The sequence below is a fragment of the Gigantopelta aegis genome, chromosome 7 (genome assembly GCF_016097555.1).
Source record: "Gigantopelta aegis isolate Gae_Host chromosome 7, Gae_host_genome, whole genome shotgun sequence".
NCBI lineage: Eukaryota > Metazoa > Mollusca > Gastropoda > Neomphalida > Peltospiridae > Gigantopelta > Gigantopelta aegis.
This window is the reverse complement of record NC_054705.1, coordinates 40,639,213-40,659,798: the sequence shown is the minus strand read 5'-3', so window position 1 is coordinate 40,659,798 and position 20,586 is coordinate 40,639,213. Positions and strand designations below refer to the sequence as shown.

Here is a 20,586-nt window from a genome sequence, read left to right as displayed (position 1 = left end):
AGGCTCTATTGGGCGGAATGTTTGTTTTTACAATGGTTGTAAACTCAGGAATGTCCCTTTAATAGAATAGTTTCTTGTGTAAAGTGAAACGACGTTCTCTTAATATGTTTAAATATTTCTCCATCTGTATAGATGGTATATGTTACTGGTTTCATTTTTCTTTCTTTTTTTAAAAAATCAGTTTAGGTTATAAGTTGATCATGAAATCATCTGAATAAAATGCAAATTAGTAAATTGTTGAAACTTGTTTTATTTTTATCATTTGTACATGGTCTTCCTTTTGCAAAAAGGGGGCGGGACGTAGCCCAGTGGTAAAACGCTCGCTTAATGCGTGGTCGGTTTAGGATCGATCCCCGTCGGTGGACCCATCAGGCTATTTCTCGTTCCAGCCAGTGCTCAACAACTGGTGTAACAAAGACCGTGGTACTATCCTGTCTGCTTATTGAAAACAGTGGCCCATGAAGTGGCGACAGCGGGTTTCCTCACTATATCTGTGGCCCATAACCATATGTCTGACGCCATATAACCATAAATAAAATGTGTTGAGTGCGTCGTTAAGTAAAAAATTTCTTTCTTCTTACTTTCTTCTGAAGTCTGTGGTATGTACTGTCCGACAAAATGAATATAACTTGAGTATTGGGGGGGGTGTCAAATATGAACCTAGCTTACCATAGTAATCAATTTTCATTGCTTTACATCATTGGATGGTATGGCAGTGGTGACTTGGTCATCACCTACGAGTAGCCAGTCGTATGTCTAAATTGGTATCATACATGTGTGTGTTATATGTATGTTACCAAAAAACCCAAATGATGTTCTCACCAATCGGTATTTAAGAAGCTGTTTCCATAATATACACGTTTTCCAAATACATTGTGTTGCGGTGTATTCGACCCAGTGATATTCTACTATATACATTGTATGAAACCATGTCGAGCAACCATCCCTAAAGTATGCACAAAATCTGTTAATTTAGAGCCATGACTCATTTTAAGTTTCATAATGAAAAAAACAACAAGACAAACCAAGTATGGGATACAGTATAAAAATTTATTATAACAGAATTTATAATACCGGTATGTTTATGTGTTTATTCTTCGCCACTCACGAAATGACCCAGGTCTAGCTCTGGCACTCGCTAAATTCGCCAATTGCGAATTTCCAAAATAAATGGGCAAATTTTATTTCAATATGTAATTAATTGAAATTTTGTTACAAAATAACAGGGTTTCTGCAATTTTTGAAGTTATATAAATAATTTGGCGAAATTGTCTGTGCACCCAGTCCCAGCCCTGTGGCCGTCTCTTGAAAGCACACTAACTTGGCACTTCGTTTTGGAATATGTTGATGGATTTGCGTGAGCAGGAAACTTAACGGGGGAGGGGGGGCTAGACTGGTGAGTGAAGTTTTTTTTTATAGGGGGCTCGAGTCATGATCCCCTGGAAAATGAAAAAAAAAGAAGATATTTATTTTAGCCACAGGAAGGAGGGGTTTTCGATACCAAAACCCACCCCCTGTATACACACACACCTGGATTTAATCCAACACACACACATTTTTTATGAAGGTAATATTTTGTGGTCTTTTAACATGAGCACAAGTGACAGTCTCAACATATACTACACAAAAAAAGTTTTTTTGTTTAACACCACCACTGGAGCATATTGATTAATTAATCATCGCCTATTGGATGTCAAACATTTGGTAATTCTGACTCGTAGTCATCAGAGGAAACATGCTACATTTTTTTAATTAGCAGCAAGGGATCTTTTATATGCACTTTCTCACAGACAGGACATACCACAGCTTTTGACCAGTTGTAGTGCAGTGGTTGGAATGAGAAAAAAACATGATACTATCACCGAATATTAACTACTTTGATAATTATATATAAACAGGTATCTGAAAATTGCAAGAGAACAATCTCGTTATGCAAAAAGGAATAGGGTTACCTAGATTTGTGTTTTGTGTCGCCCATAAATGGGTTAAGCAAATTATCAATTCGAAGAGGCCCTATGATAAGTCTGTTGCCATTCTATCACTAGAAACATCCTACAACCTGTACAAACATTAGAGATCTATGGACACCGGGATATACATATCACAATACTCGTCAATACTTTGTACCATTTGTACACATAGAGAATGACATTTCATTTCAATATTAAGTATTGATCTATAAACCATTTGTACATAAAAAGAATGCAGTGGCATAGGAAGGTGCCAAACAAATGGGGGGGGGGGGGGGGGCACGCACACAACACACACACACATATATATATAAACCATTGCTGCTGCTGCCACTGGATCAAGTAAAGTGGAGGAGCACATTGTGCCCCCTCCCTCCCCCCACTTCCTATGCAAGTGGAATGATATCTTAATACTGTGTCCTGATATGTTTGAGAATGTTTTGCATGTAAAACTGCCAGTTGTTAAGTAAACAGAGTTGCCTCCCCTCTTTACTCCATAGGATCATTTCAAAATTAAGTCAATCTGTGCATGTAACTCCAAAAGATACTTACATGCCCACATCCATTCAACATATATATATATGTTTAAATAGATATAGATGATAGATAGATAGATAGATATATATATATATATATATAAATATATAGATGAAGAACATCTTAATATCATGACCTGAAGTGATCACACAAGAGTAAAAAAGGGAGACAACTATCCTCATTTTTTTTTAACATCTGGCAGATTTACATGAAAAATCTCTCACACATGGAGCCCCCCTCCACCCCCATGTTAAAATGAGTCAGAAGTCACACTACACAGTTTTGGTGAATTGCTAGATTAAAAAACTTATAAAACATCATAAATTAATTTTGTATAAATGGAATTTTATTCACCGACAATGGTTATGAGTGAACTGGTTAAGACTAACAATCTAAAATGGTCAGTAAAAATACCAGTTTTGTACTTGCTTCTAAATGGGATATCTCCAAGAAAATTACTTGTCACAGGTTATGGGTATCCTCCTTATATACAAAGATTCGTTGCAATTTCCCCACCAGTGGCCAACATGAACAGAAAGTGATAAACAATTAAGGACCTAATGAAAATAATGTCTCGGGCACATTTGTGGGGATGGTGTAGACTGTGACCAGCTTCAGTGGTGTCGTAGTAAGCCATTGGACATTAGGCTGGTAGGTACAGGGTTACAGGGTTTGCAACCTGGTTCCAGACTCCCACCCAGAGTGAGTTTTAACGACTCAATGGGTAGGTGTACGAACACTACACCCTCTTCTCTCCCGAGTCTCACTAACCACCAACCCACTGTCCTGGACAGACAGCCCTTATAGCTGACAGTGTGCTTCAACCTTAATTGGATACAAACATGAAAATACTTTGAAATGAAAAGACAAGCAAAGTTTCTAGAGGGTCATGCTCCCTGGGAAATATATTTAAAAAACCCCACCTAAATTTGCTTGGACCATAGGTATTTTCACGCCCTTCCCACACCCCCTACACAAGCACCTGTGTATATTAACTGTAAACTGCATTTACATTCATGTTCCCTTTAAAAGACAGTATCATCTCAATACCATTAGAATTAGCTCAATACCATGATCATTTGGGTTTGTTTTTTGGTTGGTTGGTTTTTTTTGGTGGGGGGGGGGGGTATTTATGAAAAGCTACAATAATATTGAGGGCAGAGATAGTCTTTCAAAATATGTAACTGGTGCAATATGACTCATTTTAACCAGGGGGGTGACACCTAAATAACATTTACTAACACTTCTAAAAATAATGCCACATACATTGTCTATAAAAGAGAAACCACCGCACAGACCACACCATCTGATAAAAACTTTCACGCTGTGTAATCTGTTAGAATATTTATCGATTTTCGATTGAAACAAGCTGGAGTACTGGACTCTTAATGCAGACCTTGTAACGAAACAAATTTTGGGAGCGATTAATTGCTCCACTGACTTAGATGTGGGTAATTTTTGGCATGTGCTTCCATCAGAAAACTGTTCAAGCACGTCTTGTCGTGGGCACCTCCGACTTTGCCATAGTGTTCTGTCCATGACAGACTAACCAGGGCTTCTAGATTATGGTAGTCCCACTCCCATGGCTAGTGATATTCAGTGTTGGGCTAGTAAATAACTACTATTGCCATGCCAGACAGGGCTTCTAGATTATGGTAGCCCCACTCCCATGGCTAGTGATATTCAATGTTGGGCTAGTAAATAACTACTATCGCCATGCCAGACAGGGCTTCTAGATTATGGTAGTCCCACTCCCATGGCTAGTGATATTCAATGTTGGGCTAGTAAATAACTACTATTGCCATGCCCAACAGCTAGTGAAAAAAAGAAGTCAAATGTTGCAGTTAAGTCTATTTTGTAAATATGAATATCCTGAACCCGCCCCAAACCCCAGTGTTAGTGTTTTAAAGTAGGGATAGTGAATTTTTAATAGTGGCTAGTAAATTTTTTAAATCACGGATAGTGGATTTAAAAAAAAATCTAGAAGCTCTGGGCTAACATAGATTATGAGGAGCCAATTATGAAATTACTATATTGACACCATATAAATTGACATGCTTAAGGGGAGTTAAAAATGACTCTCCTTCAACAGTTTTCCAGGAGAGTGATAGTGACAGCTCCCTTTAAACGGTGAGATCGGTAAATGTGGGGTTAATGGACAGCTTGGTCTACTATGAAGGCAAAAATAAATAAGATTATAACGGATGATAGACGATGAAATTTCCAACCGATTCCCAATACCATTGTATTTGTACAGAGTCCAATTATTTTGCATTGACAGTAGGCCTATAGTCGTCCTATTATTCTATAAAACAGGTTTTCTGTAAATAACTTCAGTTTGGTTTGATGTAAGAAGAAAAATAAGTGTTTTGGAAATAACAAAGAAATACTATTAAATAATAGAAATAAATAACTTATAGTAAATTTCATCATATGAAAAATGGCGTTCCCTGTGGGACGGACTATAGACTGACAGGGCTTGTGTTAATTCAGTCCATTACATCAGTGGTCAGCCCGACAGTCCACCGACTGTTTGCCATCATGGATAGTCCATCGTGAGATCGAAGGAATAAACAATGAGCACAGTATTATGTACAGCAATATTAACAATTCGTCTGTGTATGTGTGACCAAGTAGCACTCTGTTTTTAACACTAGATAACATGAGCAGGTTTCAGGTAACAATAGCTTCACTGTTCGTAGTATGACCGGCACCACACCTACACCTGAGACGATGGCTTGGTGCTTATAATACTTTTAGAGTCTAGACTCGAGACTCTAATACAGTCTGAGACCATAGTGTCATCACAATGCCATACAAATCACAAGCATAGGAAGGTGCCAAAAAGTGTGGGGGGGGATGACACACACTCACACATATACAGAGAAACCGTAAGACTGGACCCACTGTAAACCAGAATTCTCTCAAAACCTGACATTTTACAGAGTCCCTTTTAAACAGACATTTCACTGTATATATAAATACATGTAAAAATATATAAAAACCCTTGCTGCTGCTACAAAGTGGTTTTGGGGGGGGGGGGGGGGGGGGGGGGGGGGGGGGGGGGGGGAAGAACCCTCCCCCACTTCCTACACCAGTGCTTGAAATTGTATGTGTGTTACGTCGTCATTAGAGATTGAGTCTGGACTCTTTTAAAAAGTTTTAATAAGCACGGGGCCGAGGAGTTGTTTCACTGTTCGTAGTAGGACCGGTACCACACCTCCACCTGAGACCAGTAGTTGTAGGCGATGGCCGTCACCATCATGGCGCACGAGACGTAGATGGGCAGGAAGACACTCGATGAGTGGAACTCCTGCTTCGTGGCACTGTGTTCCAGCACCAGCAGACACTGACGCCGAGTCTCTGGGCCTATCGGGTCGTCCAGCGGAACGCGCATCAAGATCTGAAGTTAAACAAGAATTGCACGGAATTAACTGTCTTACAGGAAAAGATTATTCTCAGTTCATTAGAAAGGAATATTTAACAAAACCACTGCACATTGAAATTATGGTTATTTGGTGTCTAATATATGGTTATTTTGACATTTCACAGAGGAAGAGGGGGGGGGGGGGGGGGGGGGGAGAGAGAGAGAGAGAGAGAGAGAGAGAGAGAGAGAGAGACAGGTAAGTAGGGAGTGAGAGAGAGACAGACAGAGGGAGTGAGAGAGAGACAGACAGAGGGAGGGAGAGAGAGATAGTGCAAGATACAGAGTGAGAGTGTGTGAGTGAGAGGAAGAGAGAAGGGGAGAGAGAGAAAAGAATAAAAAATTTATTCAACCTTAAAAAGACCCAACCGTCAATTGTAAAATGACAAACCTCTGATGGAAAGTAAAATGAATTATCCACAACTCTTGTTTTCTTTAACGACACCGCAAGAGCACACTAATTTATTCGGCTGGTGGATGTCAAACATTTGATAATTCTCAAACATAGCCTCAGAGGAAAGCCACTACATTTTTACCATTAGGATCAAAGAATCTTTTATGTGCACTCTTCCACAGAAAAGACAGCACGCACCACAACATTTGATATGCCAGTCGTGGGGCACTGGTTGGGATGGGGGAGGACCTATTTAGGAAATGGATCGGTAATGATGAATGCAACAAAATACCTCTGATGAGAAGTGGTGCATGATGGACTTCACTTTGCCCAGGCTCGTCGATTCCATCATCATCTTGACGGCCTCCCCTTTACGGATCTTGACCACCCCCGTGAACACACTTGGGTTGTTGTAGCACCTCTCCAGGGTAGCAATAGCCATCACCTGTCAATACAGTAAACAAAGCAGTAGTAGGACCAGTCCAAGGGAAGGGTGGGGGTGTGCAGGTTTTCTCTCAACCCTGCATATACAAGATAGAATTAGAAGAAGTTTTATTTAACGACGTGCTCAACACATTTTTGTTATGGTTATATGGCATCAGACATATGGCTAAGGACCACACAGATATGGAGAGAGGAAACCCACTGTCGACACTTCATGGGCTACTCTTTTCGATTAGCAGCAAGGGTTCTTTTATATGCACTATCCCACAGACAGAGTAGTACATACCACGGCCTTTGATATACCAGTCGTGGTGCACTGGCTGGAACGAGAAATTGCCCAATGGGCCCACCGACGGGGATCGATCCCAGACCGACCGCGCATCGAGTGAGCACTGTACCACTGGGTTACGTCCCGCCCCAAGATAGAAGAAAACTCTGCAAGCTTCAACCCACATCGACATTTCCACTACCTTGGATGTACTGTTTCTAACCCATATGGCCAGATTCTTATATCTTCTTCATTTCTTCTCTGTCTCTCTACATCTCCTCCCTCTAATCCCACCCCCATCTCTGTCTCTTTATCTCCACCCACCCCCCCCCCCCCCAACCCCACCCACTATTAACATCCACTGTGGAGATACAAGAAGCAGAATTTTAAACAGTAGTAAAGCACTATACATGACATGGATCTGACAATGTAGTGTCATTTAATGTCGTTACAAATTTTCATTTCAACTTGAAAAACATAAAACTACGTTGAGATAATAAAGCTTTAAAACTTCATGTATTTTATTCTAGTTAACAGATATGTTAAAATGCATTTACTTAAATAAATGTAACAAAAGATGAAAATTTGGGAATTTTTTCTTCAAAATTGGGAATAAAACCAGTGCCAAATATCGGATCATAGCAATGTAAGTGATAAAACCCTGAAGGATAGCACGACAGGTGCATATCCAAGGGTGCAACCACCCCCGCCCCCACCACCACCCCACAATATATATTTACAATGAAACCCCTGTAAACCGGACACCTACAGGATCAAATAAATTGTCCAGTTTGGAGGAGTGCTCGGTTTAATATTCTGTCATAAAAAAATCTTTGTTGTGAACTCATTATGATATGCATGGTGTGGGATAGGGTGGAACAGGGGACAATATTTCAAAATCTTAGGTATCTTAAAGTCAGTTCATGTAAGTTTTACTTAGTAGGTAACCGATTGGTCGGTTACGTGAATATACATGTAGTTCTCATAACAAATGAGTTAGACCTACCTAATCCTAAAACACTTCAACTACGGTTCTGTGCTACACTGGTGGCTCAAACGTATTTAAAAACATAAACTGATTTTCACTTTCATTACTGATATATGGTACTTTTAATTTCAGAATGCAATTGTTCAACACATAAAACTGATTGGCGGGTTCTCATGATTTTAAAGTTGTGTAACCGACAAGCAAACTTGTGAAACATTGTGCAGGCATCGAAATAAGCATTGTGTCTGGTAACCCATTTACAGGTTACCACAAAATATAGCCTGGTAACCTATAGGTTACCACATTGGTACGAGAAACGAAATCTGGAAGTAAATTTATCTAGTGGGCGCTGCTTAAACACGGATTGCCAAAATTGCTTGCAATTGCACAAGTGCACATGGATATCGGTGCAATTTCATACGAGAAAGCGAAACACGAAAGTCCGGAACGCATTGCCTGGATTAAGTTCGGAAAGGAAAGTACATTGAAATTTTTGTCGAGAACGAAACACCATTCTCGATTTTTCTTACATGTAACCTGAACGACCGTTCACGAACTTATTTCGTTGCCTGATTGTGCCCTGGTGGAAGTAATAAAACAAAGAATAGCTATGACCAGTATAACATTCCATAAACTACCCGTATTATGAGCCCATCACATACCTGCGGTATTGCACAGAAGTTGAATACACTCTGATTGTGAAGGCGTGACATATACTTGATACAGTCCGGCACGAGCTCCAGGGCATTGGTGATGAGTTCATTCAGACACAGCAGGGCGTTCTTCCGCTTGTCTTCATCTGCCAAGTCACTCAACTTCTTAGCGTGTTTACTCCAAATCTGTAACAAATTGACGATAGTTTATATATGTCAGATTTTTAACAAATGTCAGAATTATTTGACAAAGAGCTTCATGGTTAGTAATGACCAAAAGTGTGTGAAAATAGCCTTGTTTTGTTAGGAGGGTGCATGAATGGTTGGTTGGTTGGACCATGGATGGATGGATGGATGGATGGATGGATGGATGGATTGCTAATAGTTTATATATATGTCAGTTTTTTAACAAAGTCAGAATTATTTTATGAACAGCTTCACGGTTAGTAATGACCAAGCTTGTGTGAAAATAGTCTTGTTTTGTTAGGAGGGTGCATGGATGGTTGGTTGGTTGGACCATGGATGGGTGGGTGCATTGATGGATGGATGGATGGATGGATGCAGGGTTTCTGTCAGAGGGTAAAACGGGTATGACGCCATACCCAGATTTGTTTTTTAAAGTTCTTTTGACCAAATTAATTACTCTTATCATTACTGTATGATTTTCTTAACCATAACCCTAATTTTAACCCATTTCATTTGTTTAACGACACTACTAGAGCACATTGATTAATTAATCATTGCCTACTGGATGTCAAACATTTTGTATTCATCAGAGGAAAACTGTTACATTTTCCCTAATGTAGCAAGGGATCTTTTATATGCGCCTTCCGACAGACAGGTAAGCACATACCACGGCCTTTGACCAGTTCTGGTGCATTGGTTTTAACGAGAAAAAACCCAATCAGTTAAATGGATCCATCAAAGTGGGGAAGAGACAGGAAGGGATATAGAGGGAGAGACAAAGAGGGGGAGAGGGACAGATAGAGGAGAAAGAGAAATAAAGAGGGGGATACGGAGAGAGGAAAAGAGAGAGGTGGTTCGATCCTGCGACGCAAGCATCTCAAAGGAAAAACACAACAAAGACTGACCTCCTTGGGCCAGAATTCCCGCCCGTCCCGGACGTCCTCCAAGTAGTCCCGGATGATGTTGGTCTTCTGAAGAAACAGACCCATCCTGTTCGCCAGATCGGTATCCTTTCCGACAACCTCATCCTCGAGTTCCGACGCCGCGAACAGTTGGGACAGACCAATCCCTACCAGACCGGCAACATAGTGGCAGTACTGGAACAAACAAACAAATATTAACATCAAACGAGGAAAGAAAAGGAATATTTGCATAGTGACACCTCAAAATATTTTTACGTTTTAATTATGGCTACTAGATGTCCATGTTAGTTTTTGACACTTGGATGGATAGATGGATGGATGGATGGATGGGGAGAGGGAGAGGGAGGGAAAGGGAGAGGGAGAGAGAGAGAGAGGGAGAGGGAGAGAAAGAGAGAGAGAGAAAGAGAGATACAGAGACAGAGAGAGAGAGACACAGACAGATGGGGAGGGGAGAGGGAGAAGGGGAAAACGACAGGGAGAGAGAGGAAGGGGAGAGAGAGGAAGGGGAGAGAGAGGAAGAAGAGAGAGAGAGAGAGAAAGACACACAGAGAAAGAGAAAAACTCTTGCCTCCATACAGGCTAATCCTACTAAATAAAACAGCAAAGGATCTTGTATAAGCACTATCCCATTGACAGGACAATACACACCATGGCCTTTGACGTACCAGTGATAAATATACCACATAGAATGGACCCATCATACCAGGCTTAGTGTGTGGTCGGTGTGGGATCGATCCCCATCATTGGGCCCATTGGGCTATTTCTTGTTCCAGCCAGTGCACCACGACTGGTACATCGAAGACCGTGGTATGTGCTATCCTGTCTGTGGGATGGTGCATATAAAAGATACCTTGCTGCTACTTGGAGAGTAGCCCACTGCGTGGCAGCGGGTTTCCTCTCTCAATATACGAGTGGTCTGATGCCATATAACCATAATTAAACTCTGTTGAGTATGTCGTTAAATAAAACATTCCTTCCTTCCCATCATACCAGAGGCTGGAGCTCTACCACCGAGCTACATCCTGCCTCTAGGTCAAGGGAGAGAACTCCTACCTGATTCCACTCCTCCACAGTCTCAATATCTCGATCGAGAAAAACTGTCATGCCTTTGCCCATCTTCATACAGATGTCGGAAATCACCGTTTGATAACACTCGTCAAGCTGGCGGAACTCGTATGAGATCTGAAATAAAGAAATCACCGTTTGATAACACTCGTCAAGCTGGCGGAACTCGAACTAGATCTGAAATAAAGAAATCACCGTTTGATAACACTCGTCAAGCTGGCAGAACTCGTACGAGATCTGAAATAAAGAAATCACTGTTTGATAACACTCGTCAAGCAGGCGGAACTCGTACGAGATCTGAAATAAATAAAGAAACAGTCAGTGGTCTGTAATTACATGTATCCCCGGTTATCGTAACGGAATCGGTCAACAGTGTAAAACATAAAATGTCTCTCCCCTTCCTTCAATGAACCTGCCCCATGTAAACTGTAATTACCTCCCCTTCATTCACATGTCCCCTGCAAGATAATCTTCCTATCGGTCTCCTCTTGTTCCAATACATGTGCCATGCATATTGATGTTTACATACGTGTACATACATAAATGTATACTGAACAATAAAAACATATTTTAGTATACTGTGTACCCTCAATAAATCTTATTGACATCCGATTTAACGCCAACCCCAGACCTTCGGATTTCACATTAATGATCATCGGTAAATTCTCGGAACTGAAAATTTTGCTTCCCATGATTATTATATCGAGTACGACAATTCAACAAAACTAATATAAACAGTTTTCGATGGGTTCCCGTGATCACAATGCACGGAACCCCAAAAAAAGTGTTTCACATGAAGTTTGAAATCATATACCGGCCTTGGTGGCATCATGGTTAAGCCATCGGACATAAGGCTGGTAGGTACAGGGTTCGCAGCCCGGTACCGGCTCCCACCTAGAGCGAGTTTTAATGACTCAATGGGTAGGTGTAAGACCACTACACTCTCTTCTCTCTGACTAACCACTTACAATTAACAACTAACCCACTGTCCTGGACAGACAGCCCAGATAGCTGAAGTGTGCCCATGACAGTATGCTTGAACCTTAATTGGATATAAGCATGAAAATAAGTTGAAATGAAATGGAATGAAAGCCTATGGCCTGCAACCCTGCCTACCGCAAACATCTCTTCAAGTACCGTTTGTATCTCTGTTTAATTCACTCGATTTACTGCCACCCTCACCATCCGCCAAAGTCCTTTTTGAACCGAAGTCCATTTAGTCATAATAATGCCCTCGATAATACAACCAACAGTCTGGTCAGAAGTCAATCATAGTGCTGTATTTAACCTGTTGATTGGTGAATATCCAACACTGATGACCACTGGTAGCATACTGTCAATGTGCTTTGTGTTACCGAGTGGCAATTAACATCAATTGCTTTGGGTATCCGCAGCATTCATATCCAATTAGCACCCACAGTCCTGGCCAAAATGAAAGTGACAGATAAAGTGGTATGGTGTTTGCTTGATGTTGCGGTCGGTCTTGGATCGATCCCCGTCGGTGGGCCCATTGGACTATTTCTCATTCAAGCCAGTGCTCCACAACTGGTGTAACAAAGGCCGTGGTATGTATTATCCTGTCTGTGGGATGGTGCATATAAAAGATCCCTTGTGGCTAATCGAAAAGAGTAGCCCATGAAGTGGCGACAGCAGGTTTCCTCTCTCAATATCTGTGTGGTCCTTAACCATATAACCGTAAATAAAATGTGTTGAGTGCGTCATTAAATAAACAGTTTCCTCCTCCTTCTGCTCTAAAAAAATCATTTTTCAATGGTGCACTGCATCAGACATTCAGTGGCATAAAAATATCCCAATTATCAATAACTTCCAGCAGACATAGAACCCTGGTGAAAGATTCTGGATAAATCCCCGATTTACACAAGTCCAGTGAAACCCTTCTAAACCGGACACCCTGGTGACCAAGACAACTGTCCGCTATTAAGAGGGATCTGGTTTAGAGGGGTTAAGTTCTAACATGTTTTTTAAAAAGAGGGTCCGGTCTTGAGAGGTTTCACTGTAGATGGAACTCACAGTAGGAAAGTCTTCCAGAACTATTTTGTCTTTTTCCTTGCTGTCGAGGAAGCGCCAGTTGGGGTCCTTCAAGTTCTTGTGGAACGACTCTAGCATGGGAATCTTGACGTCATTTGGAATCGTCATGTCGTCCTCGACCGTGTCTAGAGCCCGCAACACCAGGTAGAAAATACAGACAGCATTCCTGAAGTACAGAAACACCTACATGTAAATGTACAGATTTTCAAGCAGTGCAGTTTATCATCCATTAAAGGCTTACGTAGGAGATATTGCTGGCATTATAAGTTGCGATATCTCATGCGATATTCTCCTAGGAGATATCGCTTCTTTTGTTTCATCACTGTAGGTTTCAGTGCTAAACCTATCATTAGTAACATCATGCCACTGTCGTTCTGCTAGTTATCGCAACACCTGCAATTCAGAAAATGTCTACGGCAAATAAATTTGCCATGGAAAAATAAGTGTCCACAGCATTTTCCATGGCAATTTTGTTTGAAACTCTGGATTATAAGTAAATTTTAATGATTAGTTTGTTACTTGTTTGCCAATATGCTGTAAGATTTATTCATACCAGTGGTGGTATCGGTTGATATTTCATTTTACTCAAAATGACAGCACATTTGACACCGAGAACAGCTCACCTACATGTTACATGTACCTGTTTTCAGGAGAGCAGTTTGCTGCTCACCAACAATTTCTAAACCGTAAGCACTGCATAAATGTCTTTTACTAGTTTTAAAATATTTCAAGTGATCATCAACATAACCAGAGCTTCTAGAATTTTTATAAAATCCACTAGCCATGGGATCAGTGATTTTTAATATTTACTAGCCTCAATTAAAAACTCACTAGCCTAACTGTACTTTCTCTCTCTCTCTCTCTGTGGAAAGTATCCATATAAATGATTTTGATTTTGTAGTAGATGATAATTTTGTGTAATAAATGTAAGAATAATATATCAATTATAATACATTCATATGTTAAAATATCCATCACTTCTTCCCCCTGGTTGTCATGGATACAAGTGTAAACAGGGGTTTTGTGAATAATTTTAAAAAATAATAATAAAAAAATGTAACCTACATGTACATGTAATCAGAGCTAGCTCTAAGTGATCAGAAGATTTCGCCAAATTATCTAAAACATGCAAAACCTATAATATGATTTAACCTTTTGATTACTGCAGGCGAGATATCTCGCCCGACGTCACGCCAGTCGACATACTGTACACTGTATACAGTGCAATCACCAGAAATAACAATTTAGTTCAGAGTTTGGCAGCTTTAGTTTTTCGTTTTTCAATGGAAAATACCTGGGAATTTTGAGTTGAAAAAGTGAGTTTTGGCAAGCATTTTCACTTGATAACAATGGCAGAATGTCACAGTCATTTTGAGGAATCGATAACTGATTGTAACAGCTAATTTGATAATAGATTTGATTGTTTTACCAAAGATAAAAATCACCAAATATTGGGATATAAATCATAGTTCGTTCTGTTTTAACATTCTGGTCAGAAAACCAGTTATTGGAAATAATGGACATAAATACTTAACAGCTGGCCACAAATGCCTGTAAGTAAACACAACTTATATTTTTATTTTTTTGCCTAATTTTAATCAACAAATTAACTGAAATAAAATATCATAAAAATTATAAATCCCCCACAAAAATAATACCAATTCAAATTTGAACTTTATTTTATGTATTTATGTATAAAACATTTAAGTGAATATATGTGAGTAAAAATTATAAACTTGCACCCACTAAACACGTTTTTTGTCAAAAAATAATAAAGTAGTCTAAAGATGAATAAATGTTTTACCGGATATCTCCATCCAATGCTTGTATAACGGCAGCGAAACTCCTGCTTGTCTTTTTTAAATAGGCGTAGCATGTTCCCAGTGTCGGAGACATCGCCTTCTGCAATTAACGAAGTTTATATTTTAAAATCATTTTATTTACGGTTATATGACATTGGACATATGGTTATAAGGACCACACAGATACTGAGAGAGGAAACCCGCTGTCACCACTTCATCGGCTACTCTTTTCAATAAGCAGCAAGAGAACTTTTATATGCACCATCCCATGACAGGATAGCACATACCACGCCCTTTGTTACACCACTACGGAATTGAAAGAAGGAAATGCTTTATTTAATGAAGCACTCAACATATTTTATTTATGGTTACCGGTATATGGCATCAGAAACTATGGAATTGAAAGAAAGAAGTGTTTTATTTAACGACGCACTCAACACATTTTATTTACGGTTATATGGCGTCAGACATATGGTTACGGACCACACAGATTTTTTTTAGAGGAAACCCGTTGTCGCCACATAGGCTACTCTTTTACGACCGGCAGCAAGGGATCTTTTATTTGCGCTTCCCACAGGCAGGATAGCACAAACCATGGCCTTTGTTGAACCAGTTATGGATCACTGGTCGGTGCAAGTGGTTTACACCTACCCATTGAGCCTTGCGGGGCACTCACTCAGGGTTTGGAGTCGGTATCTGGATTAAAAATCCCATGCCTCGACTGGGATCCGAACCCAGTACCTACCAGCCTGTAGACCGATGGCCTAACCACTACGCTACCGAGGCCGGTCCTATGGAATTGAATGCAACCATAGTCAACAGGGGTATGGGGGACCTCCTCCAGAAAGAAAATGGGTTAAGTTTAGGCTTAGGGTTAAGAAAATCATACAGTAATTATAATAGTAATTAATTCTGTTAAAAGGTGAATTTAAAATAATAAAATCTGCCAAAATTTTGGGTATGGAGCCATACCCATTTTACCATGTAGGGCACAATCCCTCATGAATACAAACTGTATATTCTATTCACTATTTAGTTATGCAACTTTAAACTCATACAGACTGTCAATTGGCTATGTAGTAAAGTATCACACAAATCCACAGACTTGTGTATTCTATGCAATCTTCTAGTTGTTATTTGTTTTTGCACCCACATATCTAACAGACACATACATGTAACCCGAGTACTCTGACGGTAAGAGAGCTAGACGGTCATTTGGACAGTTATCAACAGTCAGAGACCAATCCATATAAATTCTGTGCAATCTATGTCTATCAAACGGTAGTCAAAGATTCCTACTCTAATACAACAACAATCCTCAGGGGTTCAAAACACTTCAAAAAAATTACTTGCCACAGGGCAAGTGCCAATCAGATATTCACTTGCCCCATATATTTTTCCACTTGCCCACACTTCTTAAGGTAACCAATTCTGTTACTGTACTTAATTTAATACAGTGCTCAATAATGTAATAATCTTGAAAGTAATTGGCTTAATTGCACAAATAAAGAATTTTGGCAATAGATTAAAACACTTACCCAGGAAGTATTGAATTTATATGTCTGATCAGTAGTATCCACTGTTTATTGTACTTTTGTCCGTCTTCATTAGTTGTTGATTTAAACAGTTGAATTCAGTTCGTAATATTTATGATTTGTTCAAGTGAACTCAGAAATTATAAACTCGTTAGTAGCACTTGCTTTACTTATGTCCCTGTTCATTTGCAAACAGCAGATTCCGCAACCGTGTTAATGTTAATTTTAATATGACAGTTTTAAACTGTATCCCACCTCATTTACCTGGTAACCATGTTTGCAACGATTAAACATTCTGATTGCATACACAAGGCATGTATCCCTTATTTTTTATATAAGCTGTAAAGCGTATTGGATGCTATTTCCAAGTTTGAAGATCATCAAAACAATTACTTGTACGAATTCAATCGAACGTTCAGTGGCAGAAATTGATAGTAAAAGGGGAATAATTCTAAATTGTTATCAAACTTTTCAACACAATTTCCATTTTGGTGTCCTAACGCATTGGCAAGAGTACCGATCGTTCCAGCATTTAGGGTTTGGGTAAGTTCTCCTATGTAAATACTCGAACGATCGGAACTCTTTCCAGAGGAGTTACTGAAATTTGTAACAAAATTAAATAAGTTTTAGGTCTTACATTATTCACTTGTCATAGGACCTATGCAGTTAACATAATTACTTGTCCAACACGAAAATTCCACTTGGCACGGGCGTCGGGTGATAGGATTTTTTATCCCCTGAATCCTATTCATCATATATTTATAATTTTCGAGTTCCTTGATAAAAAAAAAGTCACTTATTAATCACTAACACACACACTACAGGAAGTAACCCATTAGCAACTACATATTTAACCGGAACATTATTGAATCTTTGACTACCGTTTATATAAATATAGACTGGTCTCGGACAGTTAGAGGGTGTTGATAACTGTTCAAATGTCCGTCTAGCTCTCTTACCGTCAGGCTACCCGACACATTGTTGAGGTTACTAGTCATTTCGTACCATAGTTTATGGTCATTTCGTACCACAGTGCTTTGGTCATTTCGTACCTTCTTTTTTACCATCTTGTATCTTATTTTTGTCATGGTATGCCACTTCTCATTTTTATTGTTGACGAATAAACGTTGACATGTAAACATACCTTGTAAAGTGAGCAAAGGTTTAAATGACCATATATGTATATTGCCACTGATGATCATTTCATATGAGCCCAATGTTCATTTTTTAAATCAGTAATTCGACATTTTACTATCTATCAGTCAACTAAGCTGCACAATAAATGATTGAGGTACGAAACGACCAAACAGACATGGTACAAAATAACCATGGTACGAAATGACTATGGTACGAAATGACCAAATAACTATGGTACAAAATGACCAAGGTATGAAATGACTTGGGTATGAAATGGTAAAATTGGGTACGAAATGACTGGTACGAATTGACTGGTTAACATTGTTGAAAGAGGGTACTGCTGGATTTCTTTCCCTAGTTAGTGTATGTGAAATATCTGTATATAAGTGGACTTTAAATGATCAACGTAAAATCATTAAATATTAAACGTCAGACACTGGATTATTGTTTTATTAGAGCAGGAATCTTTGCCTACTCAGTGATAGGCAAAAATCTAGTTTTTGTTATAGAGAACTTGGTCTCTGATGGCACAGAGCGATCATAACTCAAGGAACAGTTTGTTCAGTATCGCGTGGGGATTTATTAAGCACGTTTCAGAGCTCCCTACACAATTTTGTCATTAATCAATTTTCAGTTGACTAGAAATATCACAAATCAACATTTTTAAAACTGTTCCAGGCTGTAACTGTCCAAATGTCTGCCTACATGTAGCTCTCAAATGGCAGAGTACCGGGAGTACCGCTGTTTTGTTAAAATAATAATACACTACTAGGTTTAACAAATATATCAATCTCTAAGTGTACCTTTACTTATTATTAATTTCTTTTTAAAAGGAATTCTCAGACTCAGTTATTCTGATATTAACTTATGATAGTCTTATTATATCATGATATGATACTTACAAAATTACATTTCGCCACAACCGATTCACAAGCACCAAGCTTGAAGCGAACCAAGGCAACAATTTCATCAGGATGTGTGACCGATTTCAGAAAGTCCATGGTGGATTACAATATTTTCAGCTCACGAAATCAAAGCAGGTCTGAGATTTTGGCACCTGTCCCACACCGTACGAGAGCACGACAAATCTGCATTCACGGTAACAGGTCAACCGGCAACAGTAATAAGTATACTACAACTGCAGTCTGTGCAGAGAATATTCAATGATTTGGTAAATCAAACACGACAACTACGGTAAATCAATAATCAACGTTATTTTAGTTATTAATACAAGTACCACAAAAACCGTCTCGAACGTCTACTGTTACCATGAATATGTCACAAACATTTTTAAAGCAGACTTTTGTTCTCAGACCACCTCGACAGCTCATTGCAACCGCCGTCTTGATTGATCCAAATGAAACAGGCGAGTCAAGATTATCCAATCAAGATGCAGATATTAATACTAAAGGAAAGATAACTCTTCGCGAAATCAAAACAACAACACGTGTTTTTGAGATGTCAAAAGAAAGACTGGACAAATATAACAGACTCATTGAATCTTTAGACCCCTCCCCAATAATTCTGAATAAAAAATATCATTGGCATTTACATGTACCAGCGTTTGTCATGATGCGCATTACTTGTAGAATCATCTGGCCGTGGGAAATAGACCCCCCCCCCCCCACCCGACTTGAAAATGTTCGGCTTTGGTCTGTTTGTTGGGGGTGGGGGTGGGGGTAGGGTGGGTTTTTTTTTTTGTGAACCCTAAATATTTTTGATTACATTACAAGCACCTAACTTAGGAATCCGGGTCATTAGAATTATGTTAAATAACCAAATAATTTTATGCACTACCATTTAAAAAATATATAATATTAATATTGAAACATCCATGCACCGACTTGTTAAGATGTGGCGCTACATTTTGAATTTGATATTAAAAAAAACCCTACAAAATATTTTTATGCACTTTATCATCATTCCTGATGTTGACGGACAAAGGGTTGTTATTGTTCATTATCCTGCGCAACCTTTTGTTCCCCTGTCAGGTGCGGATCAAGGCAAGCTCGTGGGGACGACACCTGGAGTGGGGTGGAGGGTACACTCGATATGTAGTGGAGGCCATTTTTTTTAGTGGGGAGGTGGTGAAAGAAGTCACATTTTATCTTTATTCAGGAGTAGGACAACCCCCCCCCCCCACACAAAAAAAAACAAACACCAAAAAAACGCACACAAAACCCCCCCCAACCCCCCCCCCCAAAAAAAAAACCCCAAAAAACCCCCGTATATATTTGTCTTCGAGTCGGGAGAGGCACATGCCCCCAGCCCCCGTTTTAAACAGGCCTGCAAAGGAAAGGGTGCTCGGGTGCGCATTTCAATAGTACATTGTATTTTGACATGTTCCGTAAAGTAACGAAAATGACCGAAAGCGTTACCTTAAAAAATGTCAATATTCATTTGACGTGACGTCAACAATGCTTTAGCGTGACGTCAACAATGCTTTTAATATGCTTATAAATACCAAAGCGGTACTACCGACATTCCTATGGATATAGAAATGTGCGAACAGAATCGCTTTTTGACATTTATAATCATATTTATTTCAAATGTGTATAATATGTCAAATATCTGTGCATGGATCTATTACTACTGAATCTAATGCCGACATCTACAGTAAAATGTGATGTTCTAGCTGTTGCATTGTTTTCTAGAAGTTCTGAGTGGATTGGAGGCATGAACAGAGGTAAGTGTTCAATGATTGTTTGATTATTTATCAGGACAATTGAAGTCGAAGCAGTGACGTAGCGTGGGCGGGGCCAAGGGGGGGGGGGGGGGGCGGTTGCCCCGGGCGCAAAATTCTGGACTGGTGGAAGGGACTCGGGGAGTGCTAAAAGTCCACTGGTTAGGGGGCGCAATACTTGCCTTGCCCCGGGCGCTGGCAAGGTGGCAACCCACGCTACGCCACTGAGTCGAAGCTAGGGGTGCGTTAGATTTTATATTGAGGGGCCACCCACATTGAACGGTGTGTATGTGTGTGTGTGTGTGTGTGGGGGGGGGGGGGGGGTGACCGAGGAAGACCATGCCAGAGGCTACGCCAATGCACATTAGTAAGATTACAAGAAATCGCGCACAGTGCGCGATGTTAATTAAATTCAGTTCAGTTCAGTTTATTGTATTATAGTTAATCTTAGAAACTGCCCGCGGTGGCGTTGGAGGGGCGCACCCTTTTTAAAGTTCGAAGTGCCCCCGGAAAATCCAGCGTTTAGCA

General features: G+C 39.8%; 1 protein-coding gene across 3 annotated transcripts; it reads right to left on the bottom strand.

Annotated features, from left to right (window-relative positions):
- Positions 1-5,557: 5,557 nt before the first annotated feature.
- On the bottom strand, positions 5,558-18,706 carry LOC121377538 (squalene synthase-like). 3 transcript variants are annotated; one of them, XM_041505578.1, is made up of 9 exons: positions 18,278-18,706; positions 14,706-14,803; positions 12,884-13,067; positions 10,841-10,969; positions 9,770-9,961; positions 8,688-8,864; positions 6,618-6,770; positions 5,676-5,910; positions 5,588-5,644 (listed from the first exon to the last, which is right to left on the bottom strand). In XM_041505578.1, the coding sequence occupies exons 1-8, from the start codon at positions 18,374-18,376 to the stop codon at positions 5,698-5,700; spliced, it is 1,245 nt and encodes a 414-aa protein (XP_041361512.1). In that variant the 5' UTR covers positions 18,377-18,706; the 3' UTR covers positions 5,588-5,644; positions 5,676-5,697. The 3 variants fall into 3 exon arrangements, with proteins under 3 accessions (XP_041361511.1, XP_041361513.1, XP_041361512.1); XM_041505577.1 differs by having other exon boundaries at positions 5,558-5,910; XM_041505579.1 differs by having other exon boundaries at positions 5,558-5,910; positions 18,644-18,680.
- Positions 18,707-20,586: the final 1,880 nt, after the last annotated feature.

What these genes read in the sequence shown, in the direction of transcription:
- LOC121377538 (XM_041505577.1), bottom strand. Translation starts at nt 18,376, where the DNA reads ATGGACTTTCTGAAATCGGTCACACATCCTGATGAAATTGTTGCCTTG. An exon ending in CTGTGGAGGAGTGGAATCAG is followed by an intron (nt 9,962 to 10,840) that starts GTAGGAGTTCTC and finishes TGTTTGTTCCAG; the next exon opens with TACTGCCACTATGTTGCCGG. An exon ending in TGCACCACTTCTCATCAGAG is followed by an intron (nt 5,911 to 6,617) that starts GTATTTTGTTGC and finishes GTTTAACTTCAG; the next exon opens with ATCTTGATGCGCGTTCCGCT.